The sequence below is a fragment of the Cyphomyrmex costatus genome, unplaced genomic scaffold (genome assembly GCF_001594065.2).
Source record: "Cyphomyrmex costatus isolate MS0001 unplaced genomic scaffold, Ccosl1.0 scaffold36, whole genome shotgun sequence".
Classification (NCBI taxonomy): Eukaryota; Metazoa; Arthropoda; class Insecta; order Hymenoptera; family Formicidae; genus Cyphomyrmex; species Cyphomyrmex costatus.
This window is the reverse complement of record NW_017277774.1, coordinates 2,603,407-2,624,507: the sequence shown is the minus strand read 5'-3', so window position 1 is coordinate 2,624,507 and position 21,101 is coordinate 2,603,407. Positions and strand designations below refer to the sequence as shown.

General features: G+C 36.2%; 3 protein-coding genes across 8 annotated transcripts; 1 reads left to right on the top strand and 2 right to left on the bottom strand.

Annotated features, from left to right (window-relative positions):
* Positions 1–1,736: 1,736 nt before the first annotated feature.
* On the bottom strand, positions 1,737–8,488 carry Gpo1 (glycerophosphate oxidase 1). 3 transcript variants are annotated; one of them, XM_018543005.1, is made up of 12 exons: positions 8,387–8,488; positions 6,374–6,498; positions 5,776–5,932; positions 5,483–5,705; positions 5,239–5,402; positions 5,038–5,150; positions 4,768–4,961; positions 3,845–4,233; positions 3,535–3,785; positions 2,799–3,146; positions 2,596–2,694; positions 1,737–2,080 (listed from the first exon to the last, which is right to left on the bottom strand). In XM_018543005.1, exons 2-12 carry the CDS (start codon positions 6,458–6,460, stop codon positions 1,946–1,948), a joined length of 2,160 nt encoding a protein of 719 aa, XP_018398507.1. In that variant the 5' UTR covers positions 6,461–6,498; positions 8,387–8,488; the 3' UTR covers positions 1,737–1,945. The 3 variants fall into 3 exon arrangements, with proteins under 3 accessions (XP_018398507.1, XP_018398505.1, XP_018398506.1); XM_018543003.1 differs by lacking the exon at positions 2,596–2,694 and adding an exon at positions 2,448–2,549; XM_018543004.1 differs by lacking the exons at positions 2,596–2,694; positions 8,387–8,488 and adding exons at positions 2,448–2,549; positions 7,863–7,884.
* A 1,112-nt stretch (positions 8,489–9,600) lies between these two features.
* Positions 9,601–16,426, bottom strand: coro (protein coronin). Of its 2 annotated transcripts, none has more exons than XM_018543032.1 (6): positions 16,369–16,426; positions 13,818–14,028; positions 12,974–13,455; positions 10,637–11,015; positions 10,300–10,542; positions 9,601–10,208 (listed from the first exon to the last, which is right to left on the bottom strand). In XM_018543032.1, the coding sequence occupies exons 2-6, from the start codon at positions 14,013–14,015 to the stop codon at positions 10,020–10,022; spliced, it is 1,491 nt and encodes a 496-aa protein (XP_018398534.1). In that variant the 5' UTR covers positions 14,016–14,028; positions 16,369–16,426; the 3' UTR covers positions 9,601–10,019. The 2 variants fall into 2 exon arrangements, with proteins under 2 accessions (XP_018398534.1, XP_018398535.1); XM_018543033.1 differs by having other exon boundaries at positions 13,818–14,023; positions 16,369–16,393.
* Positions 16,427–17,507: 1,081 nt separating this feature from the next.
* LOC108776482 (uncharacterized) lies at positions 17,508–18,108 on the top strand. Of its 3 annotated transcripts, none has more exons than XM_018543101.1 (3): positions 17,508–17,555; positions 17,647–17,826; positions 18,009–18,108. In XM_018543101.1, exons 2-3 carry the CDS (start codon positions 17,655–17,657, stop codon positions 18,077–18,079), a joined length of 243 nt encoding a protein of 80 aa, XP_018398603.1. In that variant the 5' UTR covers positions 17,508–17,555; positions 17,647–17,654; the 3' UTR covers positions 18,080–18,108. The 3 variants fall into 3 exon arrangements, with proteins under 3 accessions (XP_018398603.1, XP_018398605.1, XP_018398604.1); XM_018543103.1 differs by lacking the exon at positions 17,508–17,555 and adding an exon at positions 17,562–17,613 and having other exon boundaries at positions 17,720–17,826; XM_018543102.1 differs by lacking the exon at positions 17,508–17,555 and having other exon boundaries at positions 17,622–17,826.
* Positions 18,109–21,101: the final 2,993 nt, after the last annotated feature.

Below are 21,101 nucleotides of genomic sequence, written 5' to 3'. Positions count from 1 at the left end.
GAATTAATAACCCGTAATAGGAACATATGGTCTTTGGAGTACATTTTTTATGTTATCAATTTTAAATTAAAAAATTTTCAACTATGTATAAAAAAATTACATTTGAATTTGACATAGACATTCTTCTGTAATGTTGGACTTTAAAGACAGTCAACTTTTTTATTTTAGATAAATTTTTAAATCTACAAACAATGAATAAAATACAATCCAATTTTTATGATAATAAAAACTCATTGTTGAGGATTTCACAAGTATATAAGAATCTTTTTATACTTTTTTACACAGCCCGGAATAAAATCTGCACTGAAGTTTGAAGACTTAAATTGTGAATAAAGAAAATTTCACATTTCTGATTGAGATACAGCACAACAATTAATTAGCCTACATGAATAGAACAAAATTAAAAAAGAAGATTGTAAAAAACATGAAATTATTCTAAATAATTATTATTTGAAAATTAGAAAAATGGGTCCCAGGATATCCAAAATCCATATGTTCCGAGTACAGCGTAAAGCGTTTTTTATTTCTAGGAAAGCCTCGCAGTGTTGTTAGGCGAACAGCTGCTTTATTCCCTTCCTTGCATAAAGAATTCAACTTCATACAGATATAACACGAAATTCCAAAATCTAGACTTATTCTAAAAAAGAATAACTGAAATATTAAATTCTTATAAAATTCCTTCCCTCGAATCACATGACGATAGAGTTATTAGGAAATTCATTTCTCGATATGTCATACGTTGTCTGAGATACACTGACCGATTAGTGTTAACAAGATGCGATATAATTTGTAGCACGTTACCAATACTTGACAAAAAAATTGGAAGAACAGTACTACAAATTATTCATTTGCTATTGATTTTATTGATGATAATGATAATGATGATGAAGATGAGATAAATTACAAGTGCCTGTTACTGTGTCATATTACAGTGATAATAAATTAGACGATTTCTCACAATATATCTATAGTTTGTACAATTTTAGCATATGTTAGTAATAATATAAAGATAGTGAATGTAGTTCGCACTACTACCAGTTTAATTTCAGAAACCAGATGACACAATTTTTTTTAAATAACATATTACAAGCGTATCTTACAGCAATGCTATATTCACAATTTTGCAGAAAATAAACGTCTAGTACTAGCAAAAAAGCCAGTAATTAAATAATACATAATGTACAATTGTAATGCTAATAAATACTATGAATGTCGAGGCAATTTAGGATGCTAAAGTCCCAACATTACATAAATTAGATTCCTACACTGAGAAAAATATTCTGATTGTACCAACAAGTACAAATAAAATAGATTATATATACATATATATATAATCATATATATATATATATATATATATATATAAATCAGAATTCTGGTTACATCGAGTAAAATGTTCGATTTAATTGTGTCCTATTCGTATTTCTCTAATATACCAGAATTTCAATTAACTCAACGAAATTTTTTTTAATGCGGCAAGAATATACAATTATTATAGTAATGTCGTATTATAGTAATGTAGTATTGACTGTATATACAAATAGAAAGAATGCGAATGTATTGCATTTTGTACATAATATAGATATTATGTACAAAATTATTATACATAATGCATGTCAAAATTGTGAAAAGAGAAACTATGCAGAGATTAAAATTTTTCCTTGTAATTGACTTTAATTACTTACTGATAAGAATTTACGCGACGGACGTGCGTACATAAACTCGTATGTGGTGAATTATTCAATACGAGACATTTGTAGATTATAATATACTTTTTTAAAGATATTATTCGTAATAGAGTTTCGTTTCGTAAGAGATTGTTTGATTCTTTTCGTTTCGATCGTATAAACTGATTCTTAGATATAAATACGCGACATCTGAAATCTGTCAAATAAAATATGAGATTAAAATATTCCAAAATTCCAATTCCTAAAGGTGAACTTTTTTATAATCCTCCCCCTGATCTCTCAACGCTTATTTGTTTCTTGAGTATTTCCTTTTCGTGCTGCGCTTCTTCCATTTCAGCCATCCGCGCAAAACGTGAATATGCCACATGGCCAGATTTTATAGCCGACATCATCTATATATAAAAAGTAATACAAGTTTATATATGTATATGTAGCATACAAAAATAATTTACGCAAATGTTAAAAGAACATTCAAAAAGATAGTATAAAATAACTTTGATTACATCATAACGCATGCAATAAATATAAAAAAAGAACACAAGGCATTGCAACAAACTAATAATTTTGCTAATTGCTAATTGTTAATTTTTGTCAATTCAGAAATTATTATCAAGAATTACTACACATAATCATATTAAAAAAGAAATGAGATCATTCTGAAAATTATTACACTGTGTAATGCACTACGAAAAGCAAAAACAAGTATGCGAAAAAAAAAATCCGACTGTGACTGTGTGCACTATGCCCAATGTCACAGACCTGAAGATATTCATCCAATTCAACTTGACCGTTCATATTGGTGTCGATTTCACGCAGAATTTCGTGAAGTTCATCACCCGGTACTTCCTTATCTCCAAAGAGCTGTGAAGAGAAAGAATGTATGTTAAGTATATGTTTGACGATTTACCTGCAAGTAGTCTTGCAATTCCATTTGGCCATTGTAAGCAACATCAATTTCACTCAATAAGCTGTGCATCTCGTCTTGGTTCATATGTATACCTAATACCTGCGTATTGGCGACGTTAATGGATATCGATAATTAAAGAAAGCGGAAGTAGATGCAAAATATCAGATACTGGAGAGGTGCCGAAATACAATATATATGCAAACCTTTAGTCCTCGTCTAATGTCATTGATAGACACATATCCTTTCTTGTCCTTGTCTATAATTCGGAAGCGTTTGATGTAGAGTTGGATCTCATCCTTGGTGAGATTAATAGGAATTTTGTCGCGGGAAGCACGGTTCACCATCTGACCCATCTCTTGGGCGAGGAACTCGCTGGCCTCACGATGCTGCTTCTTCTTCTCCTCTGCCGTCCAATGTAATTCCTCGGCCATGATATCTATGATACCTGGTAGTGCCTCTTGAGCCGCTTGGACATTGAGGAAAGCGAGTCGTAATCGACGCGCAATCATGTCGATCGCGGTTCTAGCGTATTCTCGTACGCCGTAGCGTATCTGAAATATACATTTAAGATATTTTACGGGAAGACATACTTGTCGATCAAAAAATCCTGTATTAATTATATGAAAAATGGGATTCCGGTGAAATGATTTAGTTTTTACATACAATGTAGTTTGTAATATAGTGAACAAAAGATGTAGACAAAATAATATACAAAGCTTAATAATGGATAATTGAACTATGGTGTACCAAAGATGTAAACTTGTGCTTATGATACATCATAACTAAAAAGTATCTATTATTAAACCTTATGTCTAAGAGACATCCTTTGTTCACCACATTATAAACTATATTACATGTAAAAAATAAATTATTTTACTGGGATTCTATCTTCTATATGATTAGTATGGTGCCCATTAAACAATTCAGAGAGACAATTACTTCGGCATCGATGTATGGAAATTCCGGATGAATTTTCTTTCCAATGATAGGCCATCGTTTCCCTGTAAGCGAGGCCATTTTAGCTACGGCAAATGCACGATCTCCATAGCTCTTGGACAAATGTTGCGCGACCTCGCATTCCAGACCGAAATCTTGCACCAATCTAATATACATTGTAGGGCTCCAGCCCTGAGCGCCTTCCAGAAGAAAGCCGTCAGTCTGGCAGGGTCTTTCTGGTTCTAGGTTGCAAGCTTTAAACAAACACTTATGAGTCTTTTATAACATCTTACATTTAATTCTGCCGATATACCTTTTATAGCCTCGTCAATGGTTTCTTGAGCCATCGCTCGATAAGTCGTCCATTTGCCTCCTGCTATCGTGATGAGATTCGTAGGACTGACGTGCACAATGTGATTCCTAGCGAGTGACTGCGTATTTGGTTTATTTGGGTCGGAAACGAGCGGCCTGATACCGCTCCAGGCAGAAAGAACGTCTCCACGGCGTACTTCAACATCTGGATTCAGATAGTTTTTCACTTCTTGCAAAATGAACATGATCTCGTCTTCTGTGGGCCGTGGATTGTGCGTTACCTCGCAAGGCAAATCGGTTGTTCCTGCAATTGTTTGCTTTTGCCATGGCAAAAAGAAAATTACTCGGCCATCACTCGTTGCTGGATCAAGTAGACCCATTTGGTCGGGACTGAAAATGTCATTAAAAAAATATCGGTATATTAATTATAAAAAATTAAATAATATGTTACTAAGCCTCCAAAGCTGATAGTGAATCTATTAAATTCTGTGTGCAGTAATTGTTCGTAATGCAACAAAGATTCTACTGAGTAAACATAATTTGCATTTTCTCTGAAGTAACGTGAAAAAATAAAAAAAACTATTATTATATAATATATGATTTTATATTAGTTCTCAATTCTTGTATTATTTGTTATTATAGCAATTGCCTTTTTACATAAAAATAGTTAATTGTATATAAAATATAAAAATTTAATTTTCTACATGTTACATTTGCAAATTTGGATTAGCCTTATATTAATATAAAGTATTTATTCTTTCTTTATACAAATTAAAATTACGTCATTTTGGTTCCTTACAATTAATTAGTGTCTTTTAATCAATATATATTAAATGGATCTCACAGAACAATGTCAGTAATTGTGTAATAGATTTTGACATCAGCTCCAGAAGGTTAATGTCAACAATATATTGTTCTTTTTACCTGTAATATCCTGGCAGTACTATGTGAACACCAGAAGATGGACAACAGATAGATGGGACATTCTGATCGTCCATCTTTCTAATATGATCGGTGAAGGGACCGGTTGCATTAATTATTGCCTTAGCCTTTACATCCCATTCCTCTCCCGTGAGTTCGTCTTTAAGGTGAGCTCCCACAAGGACTCGTTTGCCATCCTTTTCGGACAGAGAAAGATATTTTTACAAAATATTCACTCATTTTTACAAATGTTTGCAAATACTTGGTACCTACCTTGTCGAGACCTTTCAATAAATTGACTACTTTAACATGATTTACGACTGTTGCACCATGTCTCGAAGCTGTTAGAGCAATGGCCAGATTCATCCTGGCATCATCTTGTTGGCCTGTCAAATAGCACATTTATTCAATAGATAGATAGCTTGGCTATGTAAAAATTGTAAGAGATAAAAAGAAGAATAGCAAAATGACTACCGTCATAATAGACAATAGCTCCCGTTAGTTTGTCGCCTTTCAGCATCGGAAAAAGTTCCAGAGCGTTCGATTTACTCAAGTAATACGACGATTTGACAGTTTTGCTACCCGCTACCAGATCGTACATCTTAATGCCGAACCAATAATAAGGTATTTGCCACCATCTAACGAAAGTAGTAGAAATATAACGTGAAAAAGAACGTGCAATATTAAAAGTTTATACTTTATTCGTGCATAAACGTACGTGTAAACCGGCAGCATAATAGGCAATGGATGTGCCAGATGTGGTGCGCTTTCCAACATTGATGCACGTTCGTGAAGTGCTTCTTTCACCATTCTATATTGCTCGATATCCAGTTGCATAATCGCTTTCTGCAGATATCGTACGCCACCGTGAATTAACTTCGTGCTGCGGGACGACGTGCCAGATGCAAAGTCATCGGCTTCAACCAACGCAGTTTTTAGACCTTCAAAAAGAAGAAGTGGAAGTGCAGGGCTTTACTTGAGTAAATAGAAAAAGAGATTTGGCAATCGTACCTCGTGTGCAAGCGTCGAGAGCGCATCCTGCTCCCGTTGCACCACCTCCAATTATCAAAACGTCGTAGTCCTGCGATTTTAAAGTTTTCACTTGATCTTCTCGTGTCGGTAAGGTCCGTCGAGGAGGCCTTGGTTTCCATTTCATATCAGCGTGTACCTACAATTAAGTACGTAGATATATTTAATTTAATTTTTTAATTTTAATATTTTACTCATTTGATATAACACAATAATTTAAAAAATTGTCATTTATTTCATTGCTTGCAAAAAGAAAAACAGAAAAGAAACAAAATTCTGAAAGAAAAAAAGAAAAACAAAGAAACATACATTTATGCTTTTACAATCAAATATTAAGTAAAAATTGCATTGTAAAATTAATATTGCAAAATTTTAATAATTTAGAACATTTAAATGTATTTTCTGAAAAACTTTGTTTCCTGAATTGTGTATTGTTGTTGTCTCAAATGAATAATATGTATATGATACATCAGATATCTAAACAAGCACATTGCGTTATATAACGCATAATAGTAAGTGGACGTGCGGGATCTATGAAGGGTCTCAGCATCTTAGGTCTCATCTCGAATTATGTACTAACCGTGGTATCTGACAAAAGAAAGTATGAAGTGAGGGTACCAGCACCCACAGCACTTGCTCCAGCAACAAACCACCTGAGCGACGCCATCGTCTATCACTAGCTTCTCTCGATTTTCTCGAGGAAACCTGAAATCAAGAAAAAAGTATGATAATACAATGATGAATACAAAATCTAGACAATAGAATTCTCTTCCCCCCCCCTCTCTCTATATATCTATATATTACATAATATAATATATAATTTATCCAATCAAAAAATTATGCAATATAAATTACAAAAGGCTTATGAATTTTAATAGATTGACAATTTTCTACATAAATGTAAAGTACATGCTGTTAAATGTTGAGTACTTGTAACTTGTTGATGTAAAAGTACGTTTTTTTTTCACCAAAGCACGGAAAGTTAACAAAAAATATTTTAATTTCTAAAAATAAAAAAAATATACAAGGAAATGGTCTTGTTCTTGTGATGTTGATTAAATACTCTGATACTCGTTTAGACCAATTTTTGAATTGTAAATTTTAAATTAAACTTGCTTAATAGAAGTTTATAGCTAAAAGAAATAACCAAAACGATATCAACCTAAAAGTATTGGTTACATTCAGTAGAAAAAAAAACAACTGTTGTAAGATTTTTTGGTATAAATAGTAATTTATACATTTTGATTTATACTATTAAATTTACGTAATTTAATGTATATTTATATAAATTAATGTCAAATTATACTCAATTTGAATTATTTTTGTAATCATATCTATAGTATTCAATTGGACTCAAATTTAATCTATCATTTATTAAATTAATATAAATATTGTTTATTTTAAAACTAACCACAGAAGTGGATTAATTTACATTTTGACACACATAAAATATAAAAAATAACAAAATTATTAGAGTGCAAAAAAAAATAAGAAAATTATAAACTTTTAAATTTATTTAACTCAAGAGATTGGGTTGCCGTTGCTCCTTTGATATGTAACACTGTAGTGAGCAGCAAGATTTAATTATATAAAACAATTTTATAATAGCAAAGCTGTTTCTTTTTAACTGAATACAGTTGAGAAAAGCAAGAACTGGAGCATTTTATAGAGTCTCATAAGCTGCGCATTCAACATACACAATCTATAAATAATTTAAAGATTGTGCACTGTGTCGTGAAATGTCCGCGACATAAAGCTGCGGGATTCATTATTATTATCATCACTAACACAGCGACAAGTGATCTATTTGACGACTCTGATAAGATGCCGAAAACCGTAACACGTGGGATTGCGTGACATTCGACGTGATTCGGCGTGATTATGCCCACGCGGATGCAAAGGATAGATGTAGTATAATTCTAATCGCATATAATCGACTCGTGCATAGAAATCTGGATATCGACGGTTGGTCATCCCAATTGGCGGGATGCTATCTTGATCTTCAAAATCTCATTTCTACATTAGGTATGAATCATACAGACCTGAAAAAAGGATCAAGAGAGACATACCATTCGTATGACTCACGTCCCCGGAAGATAACGAATCGTTACGAAATTCTCCTATCTTTCCACGCGGTGCTCGATAGCGGTCGAGTTATAACCGGCGATTCGGGCTCGTCTTGGAAAGGGAGATCTCACGAGACAAACCACCTTGAAACGTGTGCATGAAGTATAACACACGAGAACACAATGCTAGGCAGGGTGTCGCAAGGTCAGGCTAAAATAGCGCCCGCGAGCGCTCACAGGCATACATCTGTGCCAAGTATATCAAATAAAGTGTCATTTGCGTTCCCCATTACACGTAACGCATTATTTATCTCACACGTTGTTCAATCCTCGTCTCGAGGTCGTTCGTGATTCAGCGTCATCGTTTCCAAACTGCGCTTGAATGAATGCAAGTCAACTGTCTCGAAAGAAAAAACGCTCGCTAAGAAGGTACTAAAACGTGACATTGCTAGTTGATGTCGAGATCGCAAGACAATTGGTGAACTGGAGTAAATTAGGAGCCGGTTTTTGACGAATGGCATACTCACTGCGAGCTAAAGGGACGCGACTCTCGCTCACACCAAACGAGTAGTAGGTCTGACACTAGGATTCCGCGTGGCACATTATCTTCAATTTTCTTCCAGTAGTTGCCAGATACTCGCAGCAAACAAACGTACCCACTACCGACGACCAATGTCGACCAATGTCGACTGCGGCAACTCAACGTCTCGACGACGACCGTCAAAATACAATAGCTATAACACCGTAAGCTATAGAGCGATTCATTTGTTAGGCTTCCGACGATGACCGGTAGAGAGTGTCAGTTAACGTCGTATCGGCCGCAATTTTCTCGTAGATCTCTTCATTAGCGATCTACGAACATGTCGATTCAAGACGTGTCGAGAACAAGGACGTGTAAAAAAAAATATCCATCAAATTCTGTATCTTTTTCTAATGTTAATTTCTATCAATAAAAATTAGCTTTATTACTTGTTTCCATTAATGCAAATTAACTCGGTTTACTATTTTCTTTCTAAAACAAAAGTTCTAAGAATTATATGTCTGCTTCAATACAGATTAACTTTAATCTCAGTTTAACTTTGTATTTTTTTCTAATACCGAAAGTTAAATACAAAAGTAAATTAAAAATCAAGATTATATATATATATATATAATTAATCTATATATATATATATTTATACAACATTCTTAGAATTATAAAGAAATAAAAAGCTAGCGAACCGAAATTAAAGTCAATCCTACTTTGGTAAAAATAATCATAAAAATAACTAAGGAGACTTTGATTAGCTTAATCAGTAATCAATTCGCCAATATCTGTATTATTTTGTTTAATGTAGATAGAATTATTTAACACATGGAAACATTGCATGTGTGTGCGCGCGCGCGCAGAAAACAACAAATTATATCCTGATAAAAAAAATCGTTATACTTATAAGAATTTTTCACGTTTTAAATATATGAAGATTTCTGAAAATATCTTAAACTTGAGATTTGCTAAATTTTCTTTAAAATTTTAAAATATTTCAAAATTCATATTATGTATATAAAAACTATAAAATTATATACGGAAACTTCGAAAAATTATATAAAGAATTATAAGAAAAACTTCCAAGGGCAAGTTGGAAATTTTGCTCAAAGCAAATTCTGCCGCTTGAATTAATCATCGATCAAGTTAATTAAAGTCACCTATAGGTTGCAATATCGCATAAGTACATATCACGTTGAAACAAAATAATACTCTTTGTTATTTAACAGCAAATATCTGTACAAGTTAGGCACTCGCGTCACGAATTATCATTCGTATAAAGGTTCATATACATAAAAGTCTCGTACGCTGGGTGTGTTATATCGATCGAAAACTTAACTCTAACGACATACATTGTCATGTATGGCTATACGCCTGTAAAATATATATATATATATAATAATAAAACATGTAAACATAATACAAATGCAGAGAATGTACGATGAATGGATGTACAATAAATAGCAAAGATCGTTGCAGAGAGTCAGGGGCACATGGTGTCGCTAAAAACCTACTATTTACACAAGTTGTTATATCAAAATATACGATCATTCTTATTAAACGACATATTAGTGAAAAATATTCTCGTTAGAAGTACGTCACGCTGGAGTCGTCGAGAACGAAAGTCGACGTTTCTACACCTCATCGGAAGCAAGTGTTTCTTTACCATCGGGAGACGCTGACTTTTCCTTCCTCTCTTTCCTCTCTTCCTCCTTCATTTGAAGAGCGACCGCCGACTCCAGCACTCGTATCCTTCCCTCGTGTTTAACGATTACTGCTTTTAATTTTCTTATTTCTTCTCTGCATTCCTTTAATAATTCCTCCTGTAATGGTAAAGAATTTAGTTTTATTTATAGTTTCCATTTTTTTTTTGCTCGATCGAAAAAACAGAGAAAATTAATTCCCGATACGTACGCAAACTCCTGGCAAAACTTCCGTAGCGTTTTGCGCAGCATTAGATGCGACCTTCGCGCCTTTACTCAATATATTGGATTTCTTTTGTACTTTAAGTTCATTCTTAGAGGCGGATGGCTGATAGCCATCCCTGAGGGATATTAGTACAGGCTCTGCGTCAGTCCCACCCTCCCATTCTTCTGCTGAGATCGCAGCAGTATCACCGGCAGTATCGGGATACAAATCTTCTTGGAAGAGCTCAGACTGAAACACAATTATATAGCACAATCGTTACTTCTCCAATAGATTATCTCAATTTTTCGATTTTTACTTTCAAATTGGAGTAATGTTTTCTCACCTTTCTCGGCACTGTCATAGATACTACTTGGCAAAAGCCCGAATTGTTTAATCGATAGAATCTGGTTATTTCACAGCTATTAACGTCACAGCCCCGTTTTGGCATCATTCCTATACCCCGTTGAGGATCGGGAGTTTGAAAAGTATTGATGTAATGAACAAACGGTGGTTCGGGCGTAATTTCAAAGTATCGGATCACAGAATCGCCCTTGCCACACAGGTATACTAAATTTGTATCGGGATCATATAGAGGAAACATAACTCCGTTGCTCGTATCTAACTCTACCATAACAATGGGCTCGCCCAACATATCGGGAGCTCGTAATGAATATTGTCTTTCCGACATTTTACTAAAACCCGTCGTAAAGATCAAGCCACCCCTGAAAATATAATACAAATAATTCTCTCAATCAGTATGCACGACAATTTCACCATTATCTAATGTGGTAGCCTTTTATGTGATCTAACATGTTAATTTTTTTACATATATAGTATATACACATTATACATAATACATATATATTATAATTATAATAAAAAATATATTTACATTGCATTACTTTGTAATATCTTATTATAATATTTTACATACCGATATTAATCATCTTTTACTACATCCACCTTATTACCACCTCATTACACAGAGCTTATCTTTTTTACAATATTTTACACAAGTATCTTTCATGAACGTTGTCTTACCACAAACAAGACACATATTGCAATATAAGAAATACAATTACAATACACAAATTATATACAATATATACTTGCTTGCACAGACTTGTACAAATACAAATTTTGATGAATCCTTTCTTTTATAAGCGTAAACAATAATTATTATCACATTATTTTATAAAGACATTTCTAACGAAATTGATGTTCGTTGTAATTTATATAATTATTTTTAAGCATTCTAACATTTACAATTACAGTTTAAATTAATAACTTGGTGCACAATACTTACTGGAGTATTTATGGAGAATTACAGAGCACACACATCTTGACATTCGTATATATTAAGTTGGCATCTTCGTCATTGTCGAAAATTCAGTCTGGCGATCTTTCCATTAAAAATTATCAGAATCTTGCACTACACAAATCGGAAATACAAGATGATAAAAACAAGTGTACTTTTACGTACGCTAACATGTTTGTCTTATAAACTCTAAAACACTCGTGAACAAAAGTACGAAAAGTATCGTGTATATATCGATGCGAATATATATATATATATATAGTCACGTCAAGTTAGTCGAAAATAGTATCACAAAAAGAAAAGACAAAAAAGGAGTAACAATACAGAAAGGAAGAGCTCCAATATTGCGGCTATATCTAAAAAAATTATCTCTAAACAATTTCTACCAACACATAAATTATTTATATTGAATTATTACTAATATATATAGTTGTGTAAAAAGGTGGATGTATTCCATTTGATGATTATGTTTTATAAACACGTTTTACACTTGTTCCCTTATGAACGTTTAAATTCAAGTACCTAATATATAAAAAGTAAAGAAGTTATAACTTTGTACAATTATATATAATATTATTCACACATTCTTTTTTGTTTAATATTTATCTACATCCACACTCTCATGCAAATTCGCTCGTTAGTTTAATGCACTCTTCCTCTTACGAAATCATAGCCATAAAGATTATTATTTTGATATTTAATTATCGACAATATAGCATTCTGAAATATATATAATATATATATATATATATATAATATATATATATATATATATAACATATAGACATTAGAAAAATAGTAAAAAAAATGTTTCGTCATGTTAATAATGCATTTAAATTAAACGTCTTTTGATCAAAAAGAATGGAAAGAATTTCAGAATTAAATATTTACATTAAGAAAATAATATTATAACATTTATTTGGACGATATGTGTTGTATCTGAGATAAGACTGATGCAACTGGAAATATATATATATCCATTTTTGAGAAAAATTTAAAAAGATTTTCAGGAATATGATGTCCTCTATTTGCTGTTCCTATACTTCAAGAATTATGCTTGTTTCCACTCTAATGTAGATTAATTTAATCTTGATTTAACTTATTCTCTTCATATTTTTCTGATTCTTAGAACTAGAAGAAGATAAAGTATTTAAATCGAAATTAAAGTTAAACTACCATTGTGATAGAAACATTAGAATTTAATCTGTTTTACAAAATATGTTTACATTTTCTTACATTTTCCACTCTTTTCCTTGTTGCACCAATCTGACTTTTTATACAATATACAAATACATGTGAATAATATATAGCAATAAGAAGAAGCGGTAAAATGCTGAAGAATAAAATACATGGAGTACGTACCTAAGGAAGATGGCACGCGTTGCCTTGCTTCCCTCATGTGCTATAGCTTCTTCTAATATTTCACCCGACCTTGGATCTAGGATTCTAATTTTTTTATCTTTGCACGTAGTGACTAATCGAGATCCATCCCAGTTCCAGCACGCGGAATAAACCACGTCTGGATGGCAGTCGATGCGCATCAGGGCTTCTCCTGTCCCGACGTTCCAAATGAGAACAAGATTGTCTGAACCAGCCGTGAGCAGCACATTTAACGCGGTGGGATGCCATAGCACTAGACCAACTCTGCGTTGATGCAATTGCAGATCTACTATCGACTCGGTCAACGTCCTAGAAATGCCTCCGTCGGGTATCTGCCATACTTTGACAACACAGTCCTCAGAACCGGAGGCTATGACATTATCATTATGAGGGCACCAAGCGATGTCCAGTACAGGTCCCTTGTGTCCACCTACTAAAGGATAGTCCGCCGGTATTCTTCCTACCTACAAACGTTTCAACGACAAAGATCAGCTACCAATTATGGTGTGGTCAAGGAACTTGAAACGGATATTGCAAACTGTCATTTGGAAAGCTATGCCATTACTGCTGTTGTCACTATAATAATACATATATACGACACACCACTCCGGCTGTGTTAGCCAATGAAAGGGGAGAAACTCGGCGACGAAATTGGGGCAGGCAGAAATGTAAAGAGGTCTGTTTTTTTTTACACGTAGTCTGTGGACTGCACTAGGACTTTCTCACTTTTGTCGAATACCAAACGTACGTATAAAGCACATATAAAAACAGACCTGAGGGAAGAGAAACAAAACAAAACAAAAAAAAAAAAATAAAGAAAGCCTACCTTGTTGTGCGGTAGGACGATGAAGGCACCGCCGCCTGCCGATTCCACGATGATGGCGAGAAACTTGGGATTCACGGCGCAGAACGTCGAGTCCCACGACGACTTGGACACCCTGATGTTGTCGTAGCATTGCTCGCGCTTCAGCGGAGTTCCGTACACGTGGCGGAACTTGCTGGTGCGCACCACGCGGAAAGACATGTCTGCACCTGCTCTGCAATCAACGGAGCGGAGACAACGGTGAAAGAGAGCGGGCCGGGCGAGGTGGAGCGATCTCACCGCGGGGGTCGCCGACGAGCGCCGGTCTTTCTGCCGCGATTATTTTTAATAAATTATCGTCGTACACGCGTCCGCGACACGGGCGTGGGCGTCGCGTGGAACATCCCCGCTCTTTATAAATAGATTCCCCACTCTCGCCCCATCCCTCTCTCTCTCTCTCTCTCTCACACGCCTTCTCTCTCTCTCTCTGTCCTCTCTCGTACACACAAACGGACACGACCGCAATAAGAATATATTTCGAACACTCGGTCGCTTTGCATCTACGTGTTTCGGCGCGACCGCCGCGGCATGCGTAATGAACAGTTTTGCGAGCTTTGCCGATTATCGCGGCGAACGGATGAAGGGAGAGAGATTAAGAGAGAGAGAGCAAGGGGGAGAAAGAGAGAAAGAGAGCGCTTCCCGCGCTCCTTACATGGTGCATCGAAAAATGATTTCGATTCACCGAAATAGACGGGGTCGCGCGAGCGCGGCCGCGCCCGAGCGAGAAAGAGAGAGAGAGCGCGCGACAGATCGTGATTCACGAATGATTCGAAATAATACGCGCTCCGCATATGTGTCATTCTCATCCTGACCATAGCCTGACCTACTCGCGCGACACGCGAGCACGAACACTCCGTATGAGATCCTCACCGTGTGTCTCTCTCTCTCGAACGGAGCGAAGGATTCGAAAATCGCGGCTGATTCTTCGATCCGCCGCTTTGCGCGACGATCAGATGGGAAGCACCCGGGGATGCGACGGCTGTGCTTTCCATTCGTGACAATTATCACACAAACGTCATTCTGCCTACTGATCCTTATTAATCGCCGAGAAAGATACAATGTTTGTATCGACTTGCCTCGCCGCTTTTCTACCAATATATAGATTCTTTAATCTCGCGGAGCTTAATTATTTACTCTTTATCTCTTTCTAACTCTTGGAACTAGAAAAAGAAATAAGTCAAAAAACAAGATTAAAGTTAATCTGTATACATTGACAAGAATGTCTAGATTCCACCAATGCGAGATTAACTCTTTTAATCTCATTGTCAGATTAATTTATTTTTTAACTTTTTCTGATTCTCAGACCAAGTTCCATCGGTGTGTAAGATTAATTTTAATCTTGATTTAATTTACTGTGTTTATCTTTTCTAATTCTTAGAATTGGAAAAAGAATAGTCCGTTGTGAGCCAAGATTAAAGTTGATCTTACATCAGAAGAACTGAGTTTCAATAGAAATTAAGCATCTAGCTTATATTAGGTTTGTTTTTTATTGAACTGGATTACACTAAAATTTTTCTTCTCGCTTTTGTCGAATATCAAACGTATGCATATTCACTTTAAATGCAAAGGGAGTACATTAAGGTCGGTATTTTTTTAAACTCATCTTAAGTGATAAAGTATGTCTTAATCGAAATGCTAATTAAATAAACGATTTTGTGATAGATATCCAACACCTTGTACTGTACATAAATATAAGAACCGTCTATGAATACCGGTTTACTGCGGCTATAAAAAAAAAAAAGGTCTATTTGTTCTCTTTTTGTTTTTGCTCGACGCTTTCGCCTGACTTGCGAACGTCCAACGGAAAACGGCAGCGATAAGAGCTGCTTGCGGTTATCATTATCCAACCGCGCGTTATCGCGGCGCGATATCTCGCGCCGGAATATATTTTCAAGGTGGTTAGTCAACGGCGTTGAACGATCAAAAAAGAAAAAAAAGGAACAGCAGAACGAAAAACAAAAAAAAAAAACACGACAGAACGAAGATCGCAGCGCGATAACTCGCGCCAGAATGTATTTCCAAGGTGGTTAGTCACCGGCGTTGAACGATCGAAGGGAAAGAAGCCGAATGGAGAGAAAAAAAAAGAAGACGATAGAACGGAGGAGCGAAAAAACGAGATTCGTATTCCCGCCACACGTCGCGGGAACAGACCGCGCGAATGTGCGACGACGTGCGATTCGTTGGCGGACGAAAGCAGCGCTGCGGAAAAAACACACGAGGGCTCCCGCAAAGCATTCGGGAACACCTTATTTGGTAACGTACACCCTGCCGATTCGAACAGTCACCCCCGGCGAGACACGGCGAGTTTAGCGATGCCGCACCGGCTTTTATCTTTCGCTCTTCTTTTGTTTCCCATTCTCTCTTTCTCTCTCTCTCTCTCTCTCTTTCTCGTATAGACTCGTCCATCTCTCGTTCGCAATTTTATTTTATCCTCGGATGATTTTCATCGAACAGAAAAATATTTTCCCGTTAATAAAGGGAATTATCGATATGTCACGAGAAAAAGGGTCGATACCTCTGGCGAATGTTGCGCCGCGCACCACCACTATATTACACGCGCGTACGAGCAGAACTTGCGAACTGATTTCTCCCTCTCCCGACTACCAACTGTGACAGAAGATGCACGCTTTTGGAAGTGGACTCTTCTCCCCGCCGCTAACCTCCACGAGCGCTGACGACGACCGACGTATAGTACACAAGTATACACGCGGATTCGCAACCTCCCAGTTTCGATTCGAAGTGAGGAACACTATTCGAAGCAGGTTTGCCAAAAATTTCTGAAACACAGACCTGCCAACTTTCACGTCCGAAGCGCCACAGTGCGTCAACTATTGTAAACGGATAAAAAAGAAAATTTCACAATTTTTCTTGTTTTACACCTTTTTTGTTTGCATTCGTTGCGTGCGATCATTCCATTATATATTTATGATTTTTCAAATATCTAATTAGACAGCACAATAATTAAGGGGCGCAAAAACTCGCATAACGCGTAAGCGAATTAACCAATCAAAATTCTTCTTCGTGAAATAGGAAAAGAAGGATTTTGATCGATTGATTTGCTTAGGCCAGAATCAGACTATTTGAAGATTGAGATTCGAGATTAAAGATTGGAAATTTTACTACTGAGGACAAAGAATTTTGGCTCTTTTTGTTTTGATTGGTCCAATTTCAATCTTTAATCTCGTTCTTCAATGCGTAGTCTGATCCCAGCCTCATGCACTATGTATTATACAAAGGTGTGTGTTGCGGCCTTAAGCTACAATCCACTTGATGCTACAAATGCTTCGAAGCATTTTTTTCATTGATCAGTTAGTAAAGTTCTTTCTTTTGATTGGTCAACAAGCGACACAGGTGACAGGGTATCATGACACCTTGTTGTTCGCCAATGTTAAACAAGAATGAGATGATTACGGTATCATTCATGTCACTTATTGGAAGACATAATGTCTCTATTGCTTTTTAAGATATAAAATATATCTAATTTTAACTTTAACTTGAAATGGCAGTGAATTCTAAACCGATCTTTAGCATGGATAATGCAGAGACTGATCTTAAGAATTATGAACATGATATAGAGATGGCGCCACAAACACATGAAAAAAGAGACACTTCGATCATCGTGTATGAAGTGAAGTTTTCGTTTCTAGATATATAATTACATCGATGATTGAATAACTGACAAGGTGACAAGTGTATATACAGGTGAGACGTTGCACGATTCCATTTCTAACCTCTTTGAAAAGTCGTTTCGTCGTATGAGGTACTTTTATTACTTTCGTAAACTGTGTTTAAGATCCAGATATGACGAACATACACACAGTAAACAGTATGATCAGCAACAGAAACCGCGACTGTTTCGAATGCAGATTGCTGAGCGGTTGCGGCCTCGTCGCTGCTGGTTTATACGTCTGTCATCACTCCAAACAATACCAGAAGCAAGTAGGAAAAGCAGCAATGTATTCGGTTGCCTCTGGTACGTCGGTTCGAGCATAATACATTGCTTTGTGGCTTTATCTGCTTTATTAAAAGCAGATAACGCTTGCACTTTGTACACGCTCAAAAAATTATAATAATAATAAATAAATTTTATTAATAGAATATTGATAACGCGACGAATCTTTACTCAATATTTATATGCAACAATTTTGTTTCCAGTGTTAGTACTCCTTGGTACAGCCAGGATTTTTGATTTGCCACCCTTCCATAATAAATTTAAACGCAGCTGAGAAATAACTTATTTAAACAAGCATAAATTCACGGCATTTTGTAGGAATTCCATATGAAGGTGTGTTTGATGTGAAAATAATATGTATATCTATTATGTTTTTTCTTTACTTGTGGTCTTTATCCTAGCATAAGATTTGTCTATGCAGTCTATTGTATCTCTTTCACAAATATGATTGAAATAATTCATGCTTTCAACAATTTTAGAATGTTTCCGGAAATGTTATTGTATCGTTAAGATTTTACATTAAAATTGTACATATTTTTTGTTATATAATTACTTTGATATCTTTCCCATAAACATTAAATTAAAACTATAAATGCGAGAGAGAAAGAGATTAAAGCATCTCGAAAATTGTTTACCTTTATGTAATACCTTTGCCATTCAAGTTTTACATGACAGATTCTCATTTAATGTAAATTGTCAGTACTTATATTACTTTAAAATATACAAAATATAATCTTATTTCATGCTCCAAAATGATAAAAAGAGCAAAATAAAATATATCTTGCTTTACATGTACAAAATATTGTAGACCAGTTGCTTTTTTCCTGAAATATAGAAATTTTTATTTTCTGTCTTCAAATCTTTTGATTTTCACGATTTTAGAATATGAAGTGAAGCGTATTATTTGCTTCTATTCCGCGAAACGCTATTGAGGATTGAGGCTGATGCGGTGTGAACATCGATGCGCGCGCGCGTGCGTGTTGCACGTGTTGCAAAATACAAAGGCGTGTGCAGCGCGGAGAGCGAGCCGTAAACGCTTTCGTGGTGCGCGCCCGCTCGTTAATATTCGCACCGCGTTACTTCCTGTTACGTACTCGACGATACACTTACAGGACACGCTGGCCATTGCGTAGCGATGTAAACTTGTGTATACTCACTGTGCGAGTCTCGACACGGATCGATCGCCTACGCGACCCGAAACGTATCCCATAGGAAAACTGTAAATATCGGAGAATACATATCAAATAGTTACAAGAATTTTTGAATCGTAATAATTTTTGGACATTTAGACAAATTTAACAACCATATAAAGATCGTTTAAATTCCGTTATTCTTGAAAAGTGAATACGCTATAATTGTCAAGGGAAAATTATTTAATGAAATTTATTTTATCAATTACTACCAATAATAAAAAAAATGATATCCTAGTTTTTGGTATTATATTATTATAGTATAATCAATTCAGTGTCATCGATAAAAAAAAATATGACAGTTGTAGAGAATGTTTTAAAAAGACATATGCGATTTTACCTTCTGCGCAATCTGTAGCAGATCGATCGGCAATCAATAACAAATGGAATAAGCTTTTGTCCTCCCGATACTTGTTCAGCTGCCGAAACCGAAGGTGGGACCGACGCGACTTTTGTTAGTCTCAGACGAGGTCGTGTCTAAGGTCGTTCTCCGAGTTCTGGCGCCACACCCTGGCGTTCCTGGTGAAGGTGGCACTCGAAGAAGAGGCCGTGTGCCCTGGCACACACGGCCTCTTGCCGTATCGGCAGTCTTGACACGCAGGAGATCGCTCTTGTAATACTTGGAACACGGAGCGATCCATCCGGTACACGTTCGGCGTGCCTGTTACGTGTGCTGCCTGTGCCCCGTTTGCGATGGACAGACAATCAGGCCCGTGTCCCGCGACCCGCCTCATCCACCTCGTGCATCTTTAATGGAAGAAAGACAGAATTATTAGAAATAAAAATCAAAGGTCCTTTCCTTCGAGAGGCAAGAAAAAAATCGAAAGGAAGTCTTGAGGATTTTATTTCGAATTTCAACATTTTTAATTTAAATCGTCTGCATCTCCGAAATCGGAAAATGTGCGAAAAAGAGTTGCGTTTCGGAAAGAGAGAGAGAGAGAGAGAGAAGAGAGTACTTAAAAAAATTAGAAATATATTGCAGAATAGAATACTGCAATTTCGTCGTATTGTCAAATCTTGCCTGGACCCCCGAGAGGTCGAGGACACCCTCGCCTATTTTTCTTTCCAGAAAAATGGACACAGCCGCAAACAAGACGTAAAACATACTCTCCGGAAGCGCCGTCGATGTGGTTTTGCAGCGTGTTCGGTTTTTTCTCCTTTGACGAGCGCTACGAGAGTCGCGCACGACCGCAGAAACGAGCACGTCGCATATCCGTACGCGTATCCCGGCGATCCGACGCGGTTCACCAGGCTGTGGAAGCCGGGAATTTTGTTGTTAACCCCGCCTTACGTAACACGTTCATAGCTCACGGAGAAAAACCGAGCGACGTCCATCATCGCACGCTTCGGATGACGGAGCGAGGAAGAGGAAAAAATAACCACGGAGAAAGGAAGGGAAAACGGTGAGAAGATCGGTGTCGTGGGGAAGGATCAAGGTCCTTCTCGTTCCGTCTCCGTTCGATAAGTCCAACGTTCCAGCCGCTCGATCGTTCGGAAGATGAGAGAAAGCGAGAACCCGGAGCGCGTGGTGTGCCCCTCGCACTATTGCGTCAACGCGTAATTGCAAGACCGTTCCTTCGTTCGTTTCAAAGGCCCCAGGGAGCTTTATGCATGTAACGCAGCCTCTCCTGGATTTCATCAGTTTCTTGTTCTCGCCCAGTAACGTTTCCCGACTATTTTCTCCCTCTCTCTCTAATAAAATTAATTAATTTAAATGTCACATTCTGTAAAAATAAATAATTATTATATTTTACTATGATATACGACTTCGTTATCTTTCTATCATTGGTTTTAGTATATTACAAATATTTTACATTTTACAATCGTTATTAAATGGCAATTAAAATTTAATCTTTGTTTTCAGCTTCGGTCAGCATTATTGTCTCTCTTTTCTCTTATCCTCAATTTCCAATCTGAAATCAAATATTCGCGGTGAGATAGCGTTGTTTATTTCTAATAATAAAATTTGGATGGTTAGAAATTTAAGCTCGACCTAGCCAGGTATATTTTTGCCATATGTCTCTATACGATGAGCGAGCAAGCAAGTTCGCTGAAATTAGAGCAATGATTTGATTCCTTCGTGTGTAATATGAAATTTATTATCAA